The sequence below is a fragment of the Hesperophylax consimilis genome, chromosome 4 (genome assembly GCF_061612785.1).
Source record: "Hesperophylax consimilis isolate HC1 chromosome 4, BYU_Hcon_1.0, whole genome shotgun sequence".
Taxonomy (NCBI): Eukaryota; Metazoa; Arthropoda; class Insecta; order Trichoptera; family Limnephilidae; genus Hesperophylax; species Hesperophylax consimilis.
The window spans coordinates 27,229,462-27,246,136 of record NC_142839.1 but is presented as its reverse complement, the minus strand read 5'-3'; the positions used below and the strand labels follow the sequence as shown (position 1 = coordinate 27,246,136).

Below are 16,675 nucleotides of genomic sequence, written 5' to 3'. Positions count from 1 at the left end.
CTTTCTAAATATGTTTAGTTTCTTTTGTAATTTTATGCCGAAATTATGTATTATTTATTTAAACAATGTGTTATCACATGATAATATGCAAATAATATTTCCTCCAGTGCTAAGCAAATGCATATGTTTCAAATCCGTAGTGACCCCCATTTCTATATAATATATATCGTCGCTGTGAAATCAAACCGGCATATCTGCAAAATGCTTGTTTTTCACCAGAGCGCTTTAAAGATTTCGCATATGATATTTTCCTTTTTACGTCCGTTTGGTTCACCTCAATGCCACCTTATGAATGAATAAAATTTAGACGAATACTGCTTATTGAAGTAGTAGTTGCAAATAAATCGAAAATTGCTTAAATTAAGAGTAAAATGCAGATATGCCAGTATGGCTTTAAAATCAGTGTAATATTTGCATTTGTGTCACAGTGGCTTCTTCTTTTGGAACCTGTTTAAGGTATAAAAAAAGACAATGTTGTCAATGAAAAAATAATTTATTGCTTCACAATTTTTTTTATAAACAATTAACATAATACTGCTCTTTCCTTTGCTGGTAACTTCAAAGTTTCCCAATCGTTTATGGAAATCTGAATTGACGGTATTATCCCGGCGGTAACTAACTTTAGGATACCATTTTTCTTCTTCTCATCAATAGTCTCTTGGAATAAGCGTGCATCAGAACAGGATTCACGCTCCCATTGCCCCGTTTATTCCTTTTCTTCGCCTCCTCCCAGGCATGTGATCCGTAGGAGGTTTTGAAGTAAAAGTTGCCGTCGTAAATGAGACAAACATCACACTGATCTTTCTTCAGTGTGAAAGTTTGTATGACTTGAAAAAACCTCTGTACTGGTAGTAGCTGATTCCTGCAAGGTTTGACTCCTTTCTTTCTGTTATATTAGATAATCTCTGTGATCGGCGATAGATTTTCCACCATCGATATACTCCCGAGAACTTTGAGATCTGTAGTAATGACTAGGAACACTTGCGTTTACAGTTGTGGCAAGGAGGCTTCATGCTTCGTTGGTTCACTCTTCTAGGTTTTAGACTCGTATTCCTCACCGCAGTTTCGCATCTTTCAGTTTGCTAAAGTTTTTTTTTTAAATTTGCCTATTATAATTTATTTTTTTAACCGGGAGAAATTTTACCCGGGTTAGACATTTTGGCATAAGCCGGTTTGTTTTAGTTGAGGCTGCTATAAACGCTTTTGTTAAGTGCAAACTGGATTATCTGCCAATAAGTCATACAATAAGTCATATTTGGTAGTAATAAAAATGTACTATTGTGAGATAATCCAGTTTTACTTACATGATGGACGCATTTCCCCCTTGAAAGTTTTGAAGCAACTGGCGTATTGCGGAATAGGTCTGTCTTCTGCTAAAAAAAATGGCGATTTACGCGTAAATGCATACCGGCCCAACGCCATCTGACAGATTTTTATTCAACTATACGACATGCCGGTTCGACATAAAAATAGAAGGGAAAAAAGAAATTTTTTGACACCAATAACTCAAAATCTCCATTTTTGCATATATGCCGGTTTGTTTTCACAGCGACGATATATACAGGAGGCCCTGAGGAAAATTATTTCTCTCAGGGCCTATGTCATCCTTGGGAGCTGTTGAACTTAAGAACAAGTTGTAGAAACGACCCGTTCTATGTGACAAACTGACAATGTGTTCAAATGTTGGGCTCGCGTTTGGCGTATTTACTGACTATGCACTGGTGCCGAAGGCATCAATGACGCTAGTTCCTCGAAGCATCTTCCTTTGAAATACCGGTAAAACAAGGACAACATTCCTATCTGACGTTCTGTGCTCTAAAAATTCCTATGCATTTGTTAAGATAGGGGAATCTATCAAACAGACTACCTGTTTCTGCACAGAGTGTTTTTTCAAGTATTTTGGGGCTCCAGTCCAGAGGTGGCGGCCAAATTCAAGCGATGCGCACTTGTGATGCGCACTTGGGATGCGTACTTGCGATGCGTACTTGCGATGCGCGCTTGAAAGTATCTGCAGGCCATATACAGGACGACCAGTTTCTGAGAGGCTAACCTGACACTGGCTTCTGTGCCTGAGCTCATCACTTAGAGTTACAATTTATGCATAGATAAATTGGGATTGCAGTGAATAAGTTAATTTTGAAATCTGTAGTAGCCATTTTTTAAAAATGATAAATAATTTTGTATTTTACATTTACAGATTCTGTAAATGCCATGTTCGAAACAGATAACGATGATACAGGAGTAGCAGGTTCCTACGGTCAATACGTTTATGCATCATTCCCTGTAGATGTCATTGTGTACTTCCACATGCAGCCATCTACATTCAGGTTCTCGTGCTTGCCAGTGTCGAGGGTGGAGTGCATGTTACAGCTTCCTTCACTCGGCATAGTGTTTAGCTCCAAGAGGGCTCAAGAAGAGTAAGTATTTAATGGATTTAAAATTCAACCTACTTAACAATTCACTACAAACATGAAGCAAGCGCTAGAGCCTTTCAATGTTATTTTGTCGCTAAATGCTCTGCCATGATTATGCATTGGTCACAAAATATCTTATTAATTTTAAAAGATCTGTACAAAAGGTTTGAAGCTATGTCATGATTTTGATCATTAAAATAATGCAACAGATTTTCAATTGATGCCTCTATTATCACTTTGATTTATCTACAGATCGATAGGTGACCGGGTATCTCATCAAAGTGACAGTTCAACACACCTACGAAAAGCGATATAAAGTCATGAAAAGTGATGAAACGAAAACTAGGTTACGTAGGGAACTATTCAACCTAGTTTTTGTTTCATCACTTTTAATGACTCTATATCACTATTTAAAGGTGTGTTTAATTGTCATTTTTATGAAATATCATGGAACCAACATAAGCGCCAAAATAATTTTTTGCTTAAAATAATCAGCCAGGGTGGTCGATAGCCCAGTGAGTAAGACGCTCTGCTAGCAGTTCAACACTCACAGCAATTACTCCCTTTTCAGAACAAGTAACGCTTACTGAAAAGGTTAGGGTTTAAGCTCCTTTACAAAATTGAAAAAAGAACAATTTTTGGTATGTAATACAAATACTGTAAAATAGGTACTCAATTCGATCTCTGCAAACAAATAATTTTCAATGATTTATTTTTGTTATTATGTTGGATTGCGCTTCCTCCTTTAGCCTTTTGGACAGCGTTTCAGTATCCATCATCAGGACAGACACTGTAGCGCTGTTCGAAACGTTGGCTAAAGAAGGAAGAAGCGCAACACGGCATAAAATGTAAGCATGAAAATCTCAAATGTTAATGATGTTTTGTATTACTCATTATAGTGAAATGAATCATCCTGGTGTAGCAGTAGGTGGCTTGAGTGTTACCGGATGCTTAGCCGACTTCTCTGTGTACATCTTCCACCCGTACGGAGGCAAGAAACCCGGAATCAAAGAAGCCCAATGGTCTCCGCTCTCAGACAGCGAGAGAAAAGATTCCCTTAGTATCAACGTTGAATTTGTTAAGTTCCATCTCTCGAGATCTAGAAAACTTGATTTCCAAGCTGATCCCGACCAGTCCACTGCTGTTGTCCGATTTTCAAGTAAGCAAATAAATAAATCAGTAATTAAAAAGCATTTTCTATAAATAACTTAATATTAGTTGGTTTCTGTTTTTTATGGTTTGTTTTTGTATTTCAGCTATAATTGATATTGGTTCAGCGTCCTTTAAATACGATATGCGAAGGTTGACTGAGATTTTGGCTTTCCCAAAAGCTTGGTACAGACGGACAATTGTTCGACGTCTATTCTTGGGAGATATTAGTCTTAGTGCACCTTCAGAGGCTGAAACAAGGTATGTTTATTTAATAAATAATTAAAATAAGTATCAAAACACCGCTATGAATAATATGCGTCAAAAAATTGCTAGTTATTAACAAATGAAGTATAAGTAAAAATGCATCAGTCTGAAGGTGGATATGATTGTTTGTAACCGATCTGGTTGGAAAAAGTGGAATAAATTTTGAGAAAAATGCTTCTATTATATTTAATAAAAATATTAGATGTTTTATTGGTTCCTAACATATTTTTTACATTTGTTTGTAGTGGCCAAGATAAATCCTGTGTTTCACCTGTGGCGTCTCATCGGGACAAGTCTAAAATGAGTATCATTCATTCCAAATTGAAAGGTATTTATTTTTGTAGTTAATTATTAGGATTGTTTTTTTTGTGGTTAATTATTAGGATTGTTATTTTTGTAGTTAATTATTAGGATTATTATTTTTGTAGTTAATTATTAGGATTGTTATTTTTGTAGTTAATTATTGGAATTGTTATTGTTTTTTTTGTGTAAGACTACTAATATGTGGAATGAGCTACTGGCATCTGTTTTTCCTCCTTCATATAATCCGGGCGTCTTTAAGACCCACATCAATAAATCCCTTCCCACAACCCCTACCTTAACCCGCCTCACAACGGTACCCAACCGGGTGGCGACATAGCTCCCCTGCCTTTACTCTGTAGGTCTGACAACTATGTTAGGTCAGGTTAGTTTCATTTTGCAAAAAAGGGTATTTTTACAATAGCCTCCTGCTTATTGACATAGAAAATTGCTGTACAATTTTGTGTTTTAATATTTTGGTCCTGCATTGTATTATCCATTCTTAAAAATATGAAAACTATGAAAGATTGGCACCAGTTATTATTATCCTACTATACAATAAAATGCAAGTTGAACTCTAGTAGGGGGGTTCTTATACTATGTTTATTTATGAAGCATAAGGTAGGAACAGCAACAAAAAAGAAGTATGTAATGTAATAAAATATAACCATTTATTCTATGATTATTACGTAATCTTAACGGGGTTAATCTTAACTAGGAAGTTGATTAATTCTTAAAATTAGATAGTGTTCTTAATTCTAATAAATTGTTCTTAATCTATGAAAAAGTCTTGCTTCACTAATGAGGTATAAAAAAAATATATTTAGACACTTCTCTTTTTGATGCTGTCGTCTGCGAGTCCGCGCGTTCACCCACTAGTTCATTTATATCATTGAGTCACTGACGCGTCATTAGTAATAAACTTGAGCGGTCTCTTGGACTGATCTCTGAAAGCCGGAGCGCAATATAATGGTTAGCGATATTGTGTCGTCACTCACAGTTCAGATAGCCTGGGCCGACATCTCCAAAGGGTGGAGATGTACAGGTGGCAACTCAGGGCAAAAATGAGATGGCAGCTTCCTCGTGGGAGTGGAGATGAGAAGCTTCCTGAACGGAAGATTCGCGGTAACTCCTGAGGTGGGCAGCTTCCTGGTCGGAAGGCTGGCGGCAATTCACTCAGTCCTAGAGCTCTATGACTCGCCCCTCTACTTGTTCCCCTTTTGTAGGGAGGCTGAACTGTACTAGTTCTCTATTATCCTGTGTCTTGAGGCAGGCACGGGTTCATGGCGTTGGTGTCGCCATTTCTGCATGCAAGATGTCGCTAGTAGGCTCGTTCAGTATCCATCACCACAAATTGCATAACCTTCCTGGTAGGAAGAGGTTTCTAGGTATATTTAAATATAAGCGGTGTACAAATGTTACATTTAAGTTGCTTAAACCAACAATAATGTTCTTATCTTATCTAGTCTTACTTCTAATAATTTTGCTAAAAATTAAAAGGTCTCCAGTCTACATAATTAATTCCTATTCATATAAGCGAAACATTTTCCATGCTTTATCACGGCCAGCCTGGGTATGCTTTTATGGCCCCCCACTGTCTGGTTTCGGCGTTCCCAGTAATTTTGCAGTATTAAAGAGCCTTGGGTCATGTTGCCTTTGTTTAGTTGCCAACTTTAAAGAATATCCCTATTTTAACTTTCTAATTTTATGAGAGTTTTTGCATTGTCCATAAAATTAACTCTAAGCCTATTGTCATTTATATAGCCGTCACATTTCTCTGCTTGCGAATTTACTAGAAAATATTTTGTGAATTCCAGCCATTGTAAATACCTATATTAAGGGTATATCAAAGTCTAACATACTAAAAAAAATATATATATATATGTATTTGCTAGAGGTACAGTGGTAGGTGTGATTTGTTTTATGTATGTATTAAAAATTTATCTGCCATTTTTCACAAACCTGCTTTGGCAAATCAATCTATTTCTCTCCAGACAATGGCAGAGGCAGTAGCATCGAGACAGCGCAGTCCAGCTCTACAGATACGCCCGCCGCCGCTTGGGAAACCCTGGTCCTGTTTGCTTTCAACTTCACCAAACTCAATGTTCACATGAATATGGGCAACGTCATGGGAAATGTCACGTAAGTGATGTTACTACCAAAATTAATTAATTTTCTAAATTATCCTCGACATCTCAAATAATATTCCTAAAACAAATGGTTGAAAACTTTAACACTTTTTTATTTTTGTTTATATTTGATATTTTTAGAGTACCTACTTACTCACTATGTATTTAAATTTATTCAAAACTCCTTTATTTAAAAAAATATATCTCTACATAAATTATATAAATAGTTTTTAATGACGAACTGAGGTCAATTTTTTTAATCAATGAACCTTCTAACGTAATACAAGTATATTCTTGTTTTTTTATTTTTATTTATTTTTTTATTTTTTTTATTTATTTATTTATTTATTAACCAATATACATATAATACATAATATAATTGAGAAATTCTCGTGTTTAGGGAGGGTTTTATTGTTATAGTTTTAATAGTTTTCAAATGTTAATTATTTGGATCACCAAAAAAGGCATCGAATCTATGGACGTGACCCGTGACGTCACCAATCATCAGTCTCAAAAAGTCTACTTTTTTTTTTCGACCAGCGCTCTATTTTGTATGGGAGTCACAATGTTTTTTATTCTTAATATTACCCGCTTTCAATACCGAAGAACTCTAGGTAAAATGTTAGCATCTTGTCACTTACGTTATTGTAATGAATCAAAATGCATCTATAACGGCACCTGATAAACAATTTACTGGTGTTAAAAACCTGCATTAGAGTATTTTCATTGTATGCAATTTTTGAAATATTTAAAATTAATGCAAACAAAGTTACAAAAATGGCTCGCCTTACGTTTTTTCATGTACATACTGAACTAAAATTACTGAAAAAAAAACATAATTTAAAATACAAATGTACTCTAAACATTATAGCCACCTCATTTTTTTTCATTTCATATAAAAATAATTAATAAAAAAATCACAAAATTTCATAATTTTTTCCCAAATTGCGGCCCGAACCTTTTAATTATTCTGTGGTTAACTTTTATCTATATAAATAAAAATGTTTGTTTGTTCAAAATCTTAAATCACTGAAAGTTTTTCACCGATTGCTTTGAAATTTTGAAAAAATGCCGCCTTCAAATATGCGTGTGTTTTTATATACCTATATTATATAGATGCCACCTATGACAGGTAAAAACAGGCTTTTATTGAAAAAAACAGCGCCATCTCTTGGACGTAAAAGCAAAATGCATTATTGTTTCTCTATCTGAACAGACAGACTGAGCCACAGCAAGGCTTGGCAGGGTACAGCTAGTATTTGAATATAAAGCTTGGTGTTTTCTCTTTTTAACACTGTAGAGTTCTTATTTATAACTATGATGGTAAGGGAGACACAACAATTTATATAAGACCATATGAGTTGTTAAAAAAAGCAAACAAGTTGACGCTACAGGTGTACTACTAGCTGTTTGTTCATAAAACCGAAAAAATTAGCCTGAGGAGTAGTAAACCATAACTAAACCTAAGTATGCCTACCTATTTAGGGGGTATTTCACTATCTCTGATTATGTTCTGACTAAGCACTAATCCGCAGATTAGTCATTTTTTCGTTTTCACTATATCTGAATAACGCTAACGCTCGGGTTAAAGTTCGGTTTGACTAATCAGTGCTCGAACCAGACGTTAGGCGCTATTCCTCGAATCAAAGATGGCGTCAAAACATTCCGAGTTTGACAGCGGAGAAGTGAGTCGAATTTTGTTAAATGAATTTGAATGCTTGTATGATCCATCCTGAATTATTTGATTGTGTTCAAAATAAGAAACAATGTATTAATTCGACACGAATCTATCTAAAATGACCTGATAATCAACATAACATAACCAAAAAAATGCACACTTCGCGGTGTGCGGACTGTGACGCATGACAGCCGTGGCAGTAGATGGAGTAACTGCAAACATTTTGCGATGTTGCCAGACTATTTCGAGTGTTATCTATCCGGAAGCCCCGAAACAATGGTGAAACGGTCGCCGTTGAATAACGAAGTTATTCTGATCCTTAAAGCCAGCCAACGGATAGCTAGTCAGATATTTAGCCCGACATAGTGAAATACCCCCTTAGAATCTTTAACTCCAAGAATAATAATAATACTTAAAATACACTATCATAATTTCGGTGATTTGTTGTCAGTTTTTCCATGATTATATCCTATCATTAATAATAGGTTTTTTTTTTATATTTGACAACAATTACAGAGCTAGTCTGCCAAATTAAGTTTCAGTTTCGCCAAAACTAAAAGGATACATATTTAATATCAAAACAAAATCGTACAAACAAAAACATAACAATATCCAATACAATACATTGTACAAAGGAATGAATCTCGTTATTTTGTTTATCATGACGTCAGAAACCACAACCATGGATGCCAACCAAACAGGACGATGTGATGTGATGGTGTTTTATTCATTTTTAAATAACGATTTATTAATTATGCATTATATTGTCTATCATTGTTGCCCTTGCAAGACCGGCTGCGTGAGTTTTACCAAATTTTACGGGAGAAGCAAAACTTATCAGTTTTGTATTCAAATGCGTCAACTAACAACGTTTGAATGAGTGTAGTGTAGTGTTGTGCGAAAATGGTTAAACTCATACATATAGCCGAGATTGGGCCCGATTTTGAAATTTTTGGTGTAAAAACACGTTTGGGTGAAATCTGGTACATGGCCGTTTTTGCAAGAGTAACGATAATATAATAAAAATTATATGTTCAGAATCAGAGTTTGTGGATACAAATATGTATATATTTTTGAAGACATTATATTTTTCACTGGAATTGTTATTTCTCACCAATAAATAAATATGCCATTATATTGTTATGGATGTGTGTATTTTATGATTGAAATTTGTTTTTGTTTTTACTAGGTGGTTGAGTAGAGATTTCCACTCGATGGGGCGCCTGAACATAGGAAGTACTGGACATCGCAATATGTGTGTAGGTGTTGGCCTGGGTAGCAGTGCTTTGGATGCCAAAGGGGGTATTGTTGGCGGAACCATCTCGCTTTCAACCATAGATACATTTGGTAAGAATCTCTGGACTTTTGGGGATACTGTATAATAAAAATAGTAAATAGGATGATTTGTAATACGTAATTCATTCAAATCTCATTTGTGGTATTTGATCTAATAAGACTAGAGAATAGTTTGAACCTATGATCTGTATTATTATTTGAATATTTCAGTTCATATTATCGAGGAACCTGGCTCGAATCCAAGTCACCATGCTGGTCTGAGTCTCAATGCATTAGAACTGCGGTTAGATTACATGGGAACATCCATGCTGATGGCCAGAGTGAGCAGTCTCAGTGTCATTCTCAAGGATGAATGGATGGCACATATTATGCAAACACATCCGCACCACATTGCCACTAATCGGTGAGGAAAATTGATTAATATTAGATTTTAAGAACAAAATTCATAATATTGTTCAATGACTCAGGATTTTTTTTTGGGAGGGCTGAGTTAAACTTAGAGAAGTTTCTGACTATCTCATACTACCATAGATATACCACTCGCTAGATCGATATCTTTGGGCTTTTTGTATGAAAAAATTTTGTCCTCAACCCACAGATATTTGGGTCGACTTTAGACGGTGATAGAGAAACTCAAGGTCATTTAAAAAAAGGTGCGACCATAGACAGTATAATTGCCTATTTCATTATTACTAGCCTAAAAATTTATTTTAAATATAAAAATGTCATAAAGCATATATTGTCAAATGGTTTCCTCAGGACAACAAGGTTCCATCTGATAAAGCGCTTTCCTGAGAAAATGAGCTTTAAAGTATCGTTCTTTATAGCTCATTTTGTCAGATGGGACCTTGATAACCTGAGGAGCCAAAAAAATTGACATTTTTCTGCTGGAACTTGAATCGAAAAATGAAAAAAACTAATGGTTACATATGTTTGAATATTTTTAATTTCACTAAAATAATAAGATAAACAACCATTAATTAATAAAATAAATAAGGTAGAGGTGGATGTAATGTAAAATATTATTTTTACATGATGGAAGGTGTCCAAATATTTTCCGATGCCAAGAAAGCATCAGCAACGAGCACTTTTAATGTTTTTTGCTTTTGATTGCGAAATAATAGTCACAAACTGACATATAATTTGCTAGTAGGTATCGGATTAAACAATAATAAAGTAAAATCTGCCAAATCACTTCAGACTCGGACTTAGGTAGGTCGGACACAGATCACTTCAAACTGGAACTTATGTAGGTCGAGTTGAATATCTGTACAGCCGCTAACACTAAACGGTATTATATTTTTGTCACAAAGAACTTGAGCAAGCAACATTTTAGATGTAAGAGGATTAAAAATATTTACGTATTATTTCATGACAAACGACGTACACGTTTGACAACTGTCATCTAAGGATGTGGCCTCCCTTTCTCTCTGTTACACGGGACTTTATAGTAAAGAGCGAGGTGTCAAACTACAAGACTGTTCTAAGTCAATGAGATCTGAGCTTTCAGCCACTACAGTTTTGTATATGATAAAAATGGGTCGGTGACATCACGGCTTCAGGTTCAGACTGGATCTACACGCCCCTGCATACTACAAAACCTAACCTGTGACATTTCTGTATTCAAACATAACCAACAAAATTTCCCTCCTAATGTTTATAGATTCGAAATTAGAACATTGTAAATGGTATTGCCATTATCTAACAATGATTTTATGTACATTTGTACCCACCCACCTAGAATGTTGGGTATCATTTATGATATAAAAAAACATTAGTATAATAAATTAAAATGTGTTTTTTTGTATTATTTTATCAGCCCGGCTATAATCCTTGTTCACGGAACCTTGAATTGGCAACAGCTCCAACTGCTCATAAGCCGCAGTACTACACCGGATCTTTTCAAAATGCAATTAAAATTGGAAGAGTTCTTCAACCAGCAATTTAAGAGCAGCAAGCGTGTCTTCAGCAATCTGTACACATCGTACACTGCTAATGCCGGCACCATTCCTCCCAAACCAGGAAAAACACGTAAAGAAGGTTACTTGGTTATTTTTTTATTTATTGTTTGCTAATATTATAGATATTTGTACAGCAACAGTTGAAATCAATACATTGTATTAGACTTTTTTTTTGTTTATGTGACGTTTACAACGTCGAGCATTTGGGGTTAAATGTGTTTTCTTAAAATTGTATTTTTAATCAAAACCGTATTTCATATTTAATTAGTAAACTATTCTTTGTTTGCCCTCAGCTATTTTTTTACATGCAAGTAATCTTTTGTCTATTTTATAATTTATTGTTACTTTATGAAGCTTTCTTTTTTTTTTTCACTTGATCAACTGATTTGTACTGACGACGGTTCCATGACTAACAGAACACTAATAAAAAGTGATAGCCATTAAAAATGTTGAAAAACATACAAACCATAAAAAAGAGTTTTTTTTACTATAATACATCTATTTTCAATTTTCGACCTAGTTGTGCTATCTCTTTGACCAGCTAGTAGCCAATTTCGAATAAATATATTATTTTTTTGCTTTGACTGGACTGAACCTTCCTACGCGGGGACTGGCTCTTGAACGGCTTTGAACTTTTAAAATGTATATGTGTGTACGTCATTGCCACCAAAAGTTGATAGAATGCATTGTCATCGACAACGAGTCTATCTGCCGAGTTTTAGCTCAATCGAATATTGTGAAGTGGGTAAATTTCTGATTCCTAGATTTCCATTCATTCCTGAAAAAAAAGTGAAATTCAAATAGATAAATTTAAAAACAACCAGCCTAAAAACTCAACCTAACCTGGTGTTTTTCAACACTTTTTATAACTTTTCAAAAGTGTTGTTTTCTCATTGTTCTGTTTAGTCCAGTTACCCTCACGAAACAGTTTAACCCTTCGCTACCACCAATTCTGATTGGGACTGTTAGGGTTTAGTTTGTTTCATCCTCAAAATTTAGTGGCAATAAACCTTTTTAGTAGGCAATTTTTTTAATTTACGATAAAGACAATTTTTATTTCGTCACTTATGAAGTGTCACTTCTTAGCAATGAGGGGTAAGAATAAACGTAACCTACACATTGATAATTTCACTTTTAAATTACTTTTGAATTTGTGGCTTTAAAATTTCACCTTTTATTTGATTTCTATTAATAATTCTGTAACATTTAATAATTTGCTTGCATTTTTAAAGCAATTTTATGCATATTTTTAGGAGACGTTCCTGAGGGACGACAACCCAGGCATTGGCAAAAAGTATTAAGTTTGATTTCGGGACTACAACTCTCTACATTGCCATCACCTCTTCCTACAAATGGTTAGTCATATTATATATTTTTTTAACAATGTATACCCCTTCAGGCCTCTGGCATATTGACCGCTATATTTTTTAAAGATGCTGTCAGAAAGTCGGAGAATTTGTATTTCTGCTTTTCAATAAAATCCAAATAAATGGAATATTTCTGAATGTATCCGAAAACTAAAAACTGTTTTTGAAAAGTGATAAAATAAGCCTTCAAATTTTATTTTTAAAAATAAAAATATAATTTTTTAAATATTAAAATTTTGAAACCAAATATAAAAATGTTTTTAAAATGGCTCACCTTATGTTTTTCCATCTAAATACTGAACTAAAATTACTGATGACAAAAAAAAACACACATTTTATCAGAAAAATGTACTATAAACATTACTGCCACCTCACTTTTTTGACGTTTCGAATAAAACAAAATTCACAAATTCCAACACTGTTTAGTTCATATTTCCAACTATGGCGGTAAGGGAGGTACAACAACTTATATATTAGGTGTTCCGAAAAGTGAACAAATTGACTTTACATGCAATATCTGTTTGTTCCCAAAACCGAACAAATTAATCTGAGGATTTAATATAAACTATTTCACTTTTAGACACTGGCAGTAAAAAAATATTTTTAAAGCGAGCACTTTAAAAAAAATGGATTGTTAACCAGTTGCTTTCCTATGGTTTAGCAATATCTTAAGAAGGCAGAAATTTAGTCTGTATTAAAAAATTATTATTATATAGTTTTGTTTTGTTCCAGGTACCGTTTTGGGAGGAACTATGGAGTTGCAAGGTGCTCACATTTCTCTTGGTTGTTTCCACGGGATTAACTTCAAATCAAAGTCTTGGGCCTTATTCAGTTTGAAGGACACCTTCATAAGTTTTGCAACCGAAGCGCAGCAAGTTCCTACTGAAAATGGTGAGAATATTTACACTCCTGCTGCAAGAATGCTCAGCGGAACTGTCCCACTTTTGTAAATCTTGCTATTGATGGCTCTTACTTGTTTTTTGCAAAATTATGTTTTTGTAAAATGTACCATCTTACCAGATAATGTGTTTAGATATTTATGCAAATAGTGTTTAATCTACTGTAAGTAGTTTCCTCAGAATAGCTACTTATATTCAGAGAAATTCGAAAAATTCTCATATTATGGCTGATGAGTTTTTTTTCATTTTACATTTAAACCTTCTTGAGAAGAGCCTAGATTTAACTCGTTCGCTGTCACCGGTACGGGTTTAGTTGTGCCCTCAGCTATTTACGTCCTTGTCATTTTATGCCATATAACAAAGAACACATGAAATGCCATGTGCGCATGTTTCGTGATCGAAAGGTCTGACCATTCTTTGCTTAAAATTATATGTACGACCTGCGTTTCCCCATTATTATGAAATTCAAATGGCATGGCGATAAACAATGTCAGGCAAGTGTAATGCGGGATTTACACCAGCCAATTTTTTAAAATCGACCGTGTAAATTGTTGATTCGGCAAGCTACAGTTGACTGATAATGCAAGCTTCAAAGTAGACACAGCTTTCGACTCTTGCCATGTGGCAATGGAATGTATTCGGGGGTGACGAAAATCAACTGTGAAAATGTCAGTCACAGGAGATCACTCGCCGCGTAAACTTGTTGTTGAACATGAATGAATTTTACCTTTTTCTTCCTTTTCTTTATTCTACAAGCAATTCTTGAATTACATGTGTAACGAATTATTTCGACACAAGCACGTAGCACGTCTGTTCTGCTTAACAGTTTTAAACCAAATTGAACTAGTCGCATCTATATTAATCGACTATGAAAATAGAGTGACTGTGCTGCAAGTGACTACGACATGACTGGGCGACTAGTGCCACTTTTTCTTTATTTTACGATTTTGAGAGATTGTAATATTATGTAATATCTTTCTATCAAAGAAACCTCATTCCCGAGAATACTTAGGATAAACCAGAATACACCGGCAAACAAGCAGCCCTGTTATAATATTATTCTTGTATTATTTGTACCAGGCGAAGTTGAAGTGCACATAGTCCAGAGTCTGACGGCCAGTCTGGGGGCAAGCAGCGGCACCACGGTGCAGCACGAATCCATGGCCACCGTCTGCCGCATGAGCAGGAACATGATATTCCCGCCGCAGTTCAAGACGCTGCGCGAGTGGTTCCACTATGCCTTCTTCAACAGTGATATTGATGGTAATTGATTTATTTTTATAATATTTCGTATAAAAAAACAAACACCACTATCGATCTTTCATGAAATTTTTTAGGTGTCATTTTATGTTTGCGAGAATACTGCATTTTGTAAATTTATTCAAACAAAAAATATTGCAGAACGAAATGAACAGAAACACAACGACAGTTGCTAGAATGCACAGAGGACTAACCGAAAACTGTAATGACCCGTTGTGACAACCATAATTAACCCTGGTGACTAGTAAAATGATCAGCGAGAGCAAGCTAGACGCCGGTATAGTAACTGAGTGTTTAAGAGTAAGATAACCTAACCTGTCAGGATACAAAGCTTGGCTCTCGGGCTAGGCATGCCGCGGACTACTTAATTTGTCATACGAGTACTGGCGAATTATATAGCTTGATTTTGTGCTTTCAACTAGCAAAAATAACAGCAGATTATAGCACCTAGTCAGATAATAATGCAACGGATTACTGTGTATGGGTTTTAGCCTAAGTATTCTACCCCAGTTTGTGAAATCAGTCAGCTAAGTACATAGTAGGTTGCTTCAGAGAGGAGTGAAAAAATGTTAGGCTGCTTTTTTAACATGTGTAAATGAATGAATTTGTGCGCTTCCTTATACCACCATTTTTAGTACACCCCCAGTTTTTTTGTTTGGTTTTGCTTGAATAATACGAATTTAAATGTGAAATCCTATTTAATATCCTTTGAAATAGGATTTCAAAATACATGCTAGCTAAGTTCTCTATCATTTCATAAGCAACATTTTCTGTTTATAATGATGGTACATACGTAATTTTTTTTTAAATATTGTTCAGTTATTTATTTCCTGGAAACTTTTGTTTGCGAATAAAATTAAAAAAAAATAAAAATTTCCATCAAAATTCACAATGATAGGCTGATATTGCACATTTCTTTAATAGTTTTAATTTATATTACATAGTCTATTGTGCAATACATTTTATGAAGAAATACAATCTTGCTCTATAATGAATAAATCATGTTAATAATATATTATGTACGGCACGCCAGCGGTGGAGTGTTTCCCATCCCTGGAGCGGGACGCGGGGTCCCTGGAGAGAGACCGCGACCGGGAGCAGCGCCCGCAGCGAGCCGCCCCCACCGCCTCCTCCAAGCTGATGGACCCGCACCACACCCGCGAGGTCATCTTCTCCCTGCCCTCGCTGCAGCTACACCTCAAGACCCAGCACTCGCAGCACGCCAGAGTGCCCAATAACCCAGGCAAGTGTATTCAAATATCCTCCTTAACGAGTTGTCAACTCATTGATGAATGTTGCTGATTTGATAACTAGTAAAAGTAAGTCAAATTGACACAAATTCTCCATTTGGTTCATGTCAATTATATAATGTATGCAGAGATGTGCTTTATTTCAAATAAATCAATTTCAAATGGAAATGCAAAATTCAAAATGGGTATTTTCCATTTTGCATTTTAAATGCTTTTCTCGATGCATTTTCCATTTTAAATGCTTTTTTGCAACATTCTTCCTACTATCTCCACTCATCTTTTTTTCATAAGCCCCAAATATCAGTCCGTCCTCAACCCTAGCTACGAGAGATAATTTACATTTGTCAAGTTGCTCCCTGGTAGGAGCCCTGGCAATTGAGTGATACCATTACAAAAAATACTGAACATGGGGCCATGACGTTGTAATTTTAAATGTTAGATAGCAGTTTCTATGTTTTTACGTTGGCAACATTAGTCCCGCCCAAATTTTTTCTGGTTTCATCTACATTGTTTGTTCTACATTGATGTCCATTATTAAATGACAAAATTGTTTAAAAATTATATAATTATTTTAATTGTTTGACCTGATAAACCATTTTGCATTTTGAAAATAGGTATTTATTTGAAATGCTTTTCTAAAAACCATTTTGTATTTTGCATTTTCAAATGGAAAAGTATTGACCCATTTCCATTTCAAATGGTTTT

The 16,675-nt window shown here is 35.0% G+C and overlaps 1 protein-coding gene across 6 annotated transcripts in view; it reads left to right on the top strand.

Moving 5' to 3' along the window:
* tweek (transmembrane protein KIAA1109 homolog tweek) overlaps nucleotides 1-16,675 on the top strand; it is a 71,215-nt gene that overhangs the window by 50,180 nt on the left and 4,360 nt on the right. For 4 of the 6 annotated variants that reach the window (XM_089651604.1, XM_089651603.1, XM_089651600.1 and 1 more), the window contains exons 37-48: nucleotides 2,198-2,417; nucleotides 3,314-3,573; nucleotides 3,671-3,824; nucleotides 4,076-4,158; nucleotides 6,125-6,272; nucleotides 9,127-9,284; nucleotides 9,444-9,636; nucleotides 11,053-11,273; nucleotides 12,448-12,549; nucleotides 13,294-13,452; nucleotides 14,541-14,723; nucleotides 15,754-15,963. In XM_089651604.1, coding sequence (XP_089507730.1) covers nucleotides 2,198-2,417; nucleotides 3,314-3,573; nucleotides 3,671-3,824; nucleotides 4,076-4,158; nucleotides 6,125-6,272; nucleotides 9,127-9,284; nucleotides 9,444-9,636; nucleotides 11,053-11,273; nucleotides 12,448-12,549; nucleotides 13,294-13,452; nucleotides 14,541-14,723; nucleotides 15,754-15,963 — 2,091 coding nt within the window. The remainder of the gene's footprint in view (nucleotides 1-2,197; nucleotides 2,418-3,313; nucleotides 3,574-3,670; nucleotides 3,825-4,075; nucleotides 4,159-6,124; nucleotides 6,273-9,126; nucleotides 9,285-9,443; nucleotides 9,637-11,052; nucleotides 11,274-12,447; nucleotides 12,550-13,293; nucleotides 13,453-14,540; nucleotides 14,724-15,753; nucleotides 15,964-16,675) is intronic. The other 2 variants (XM_089651605.1, XM_089651602.1) reach the window with 1 other exon arrangement.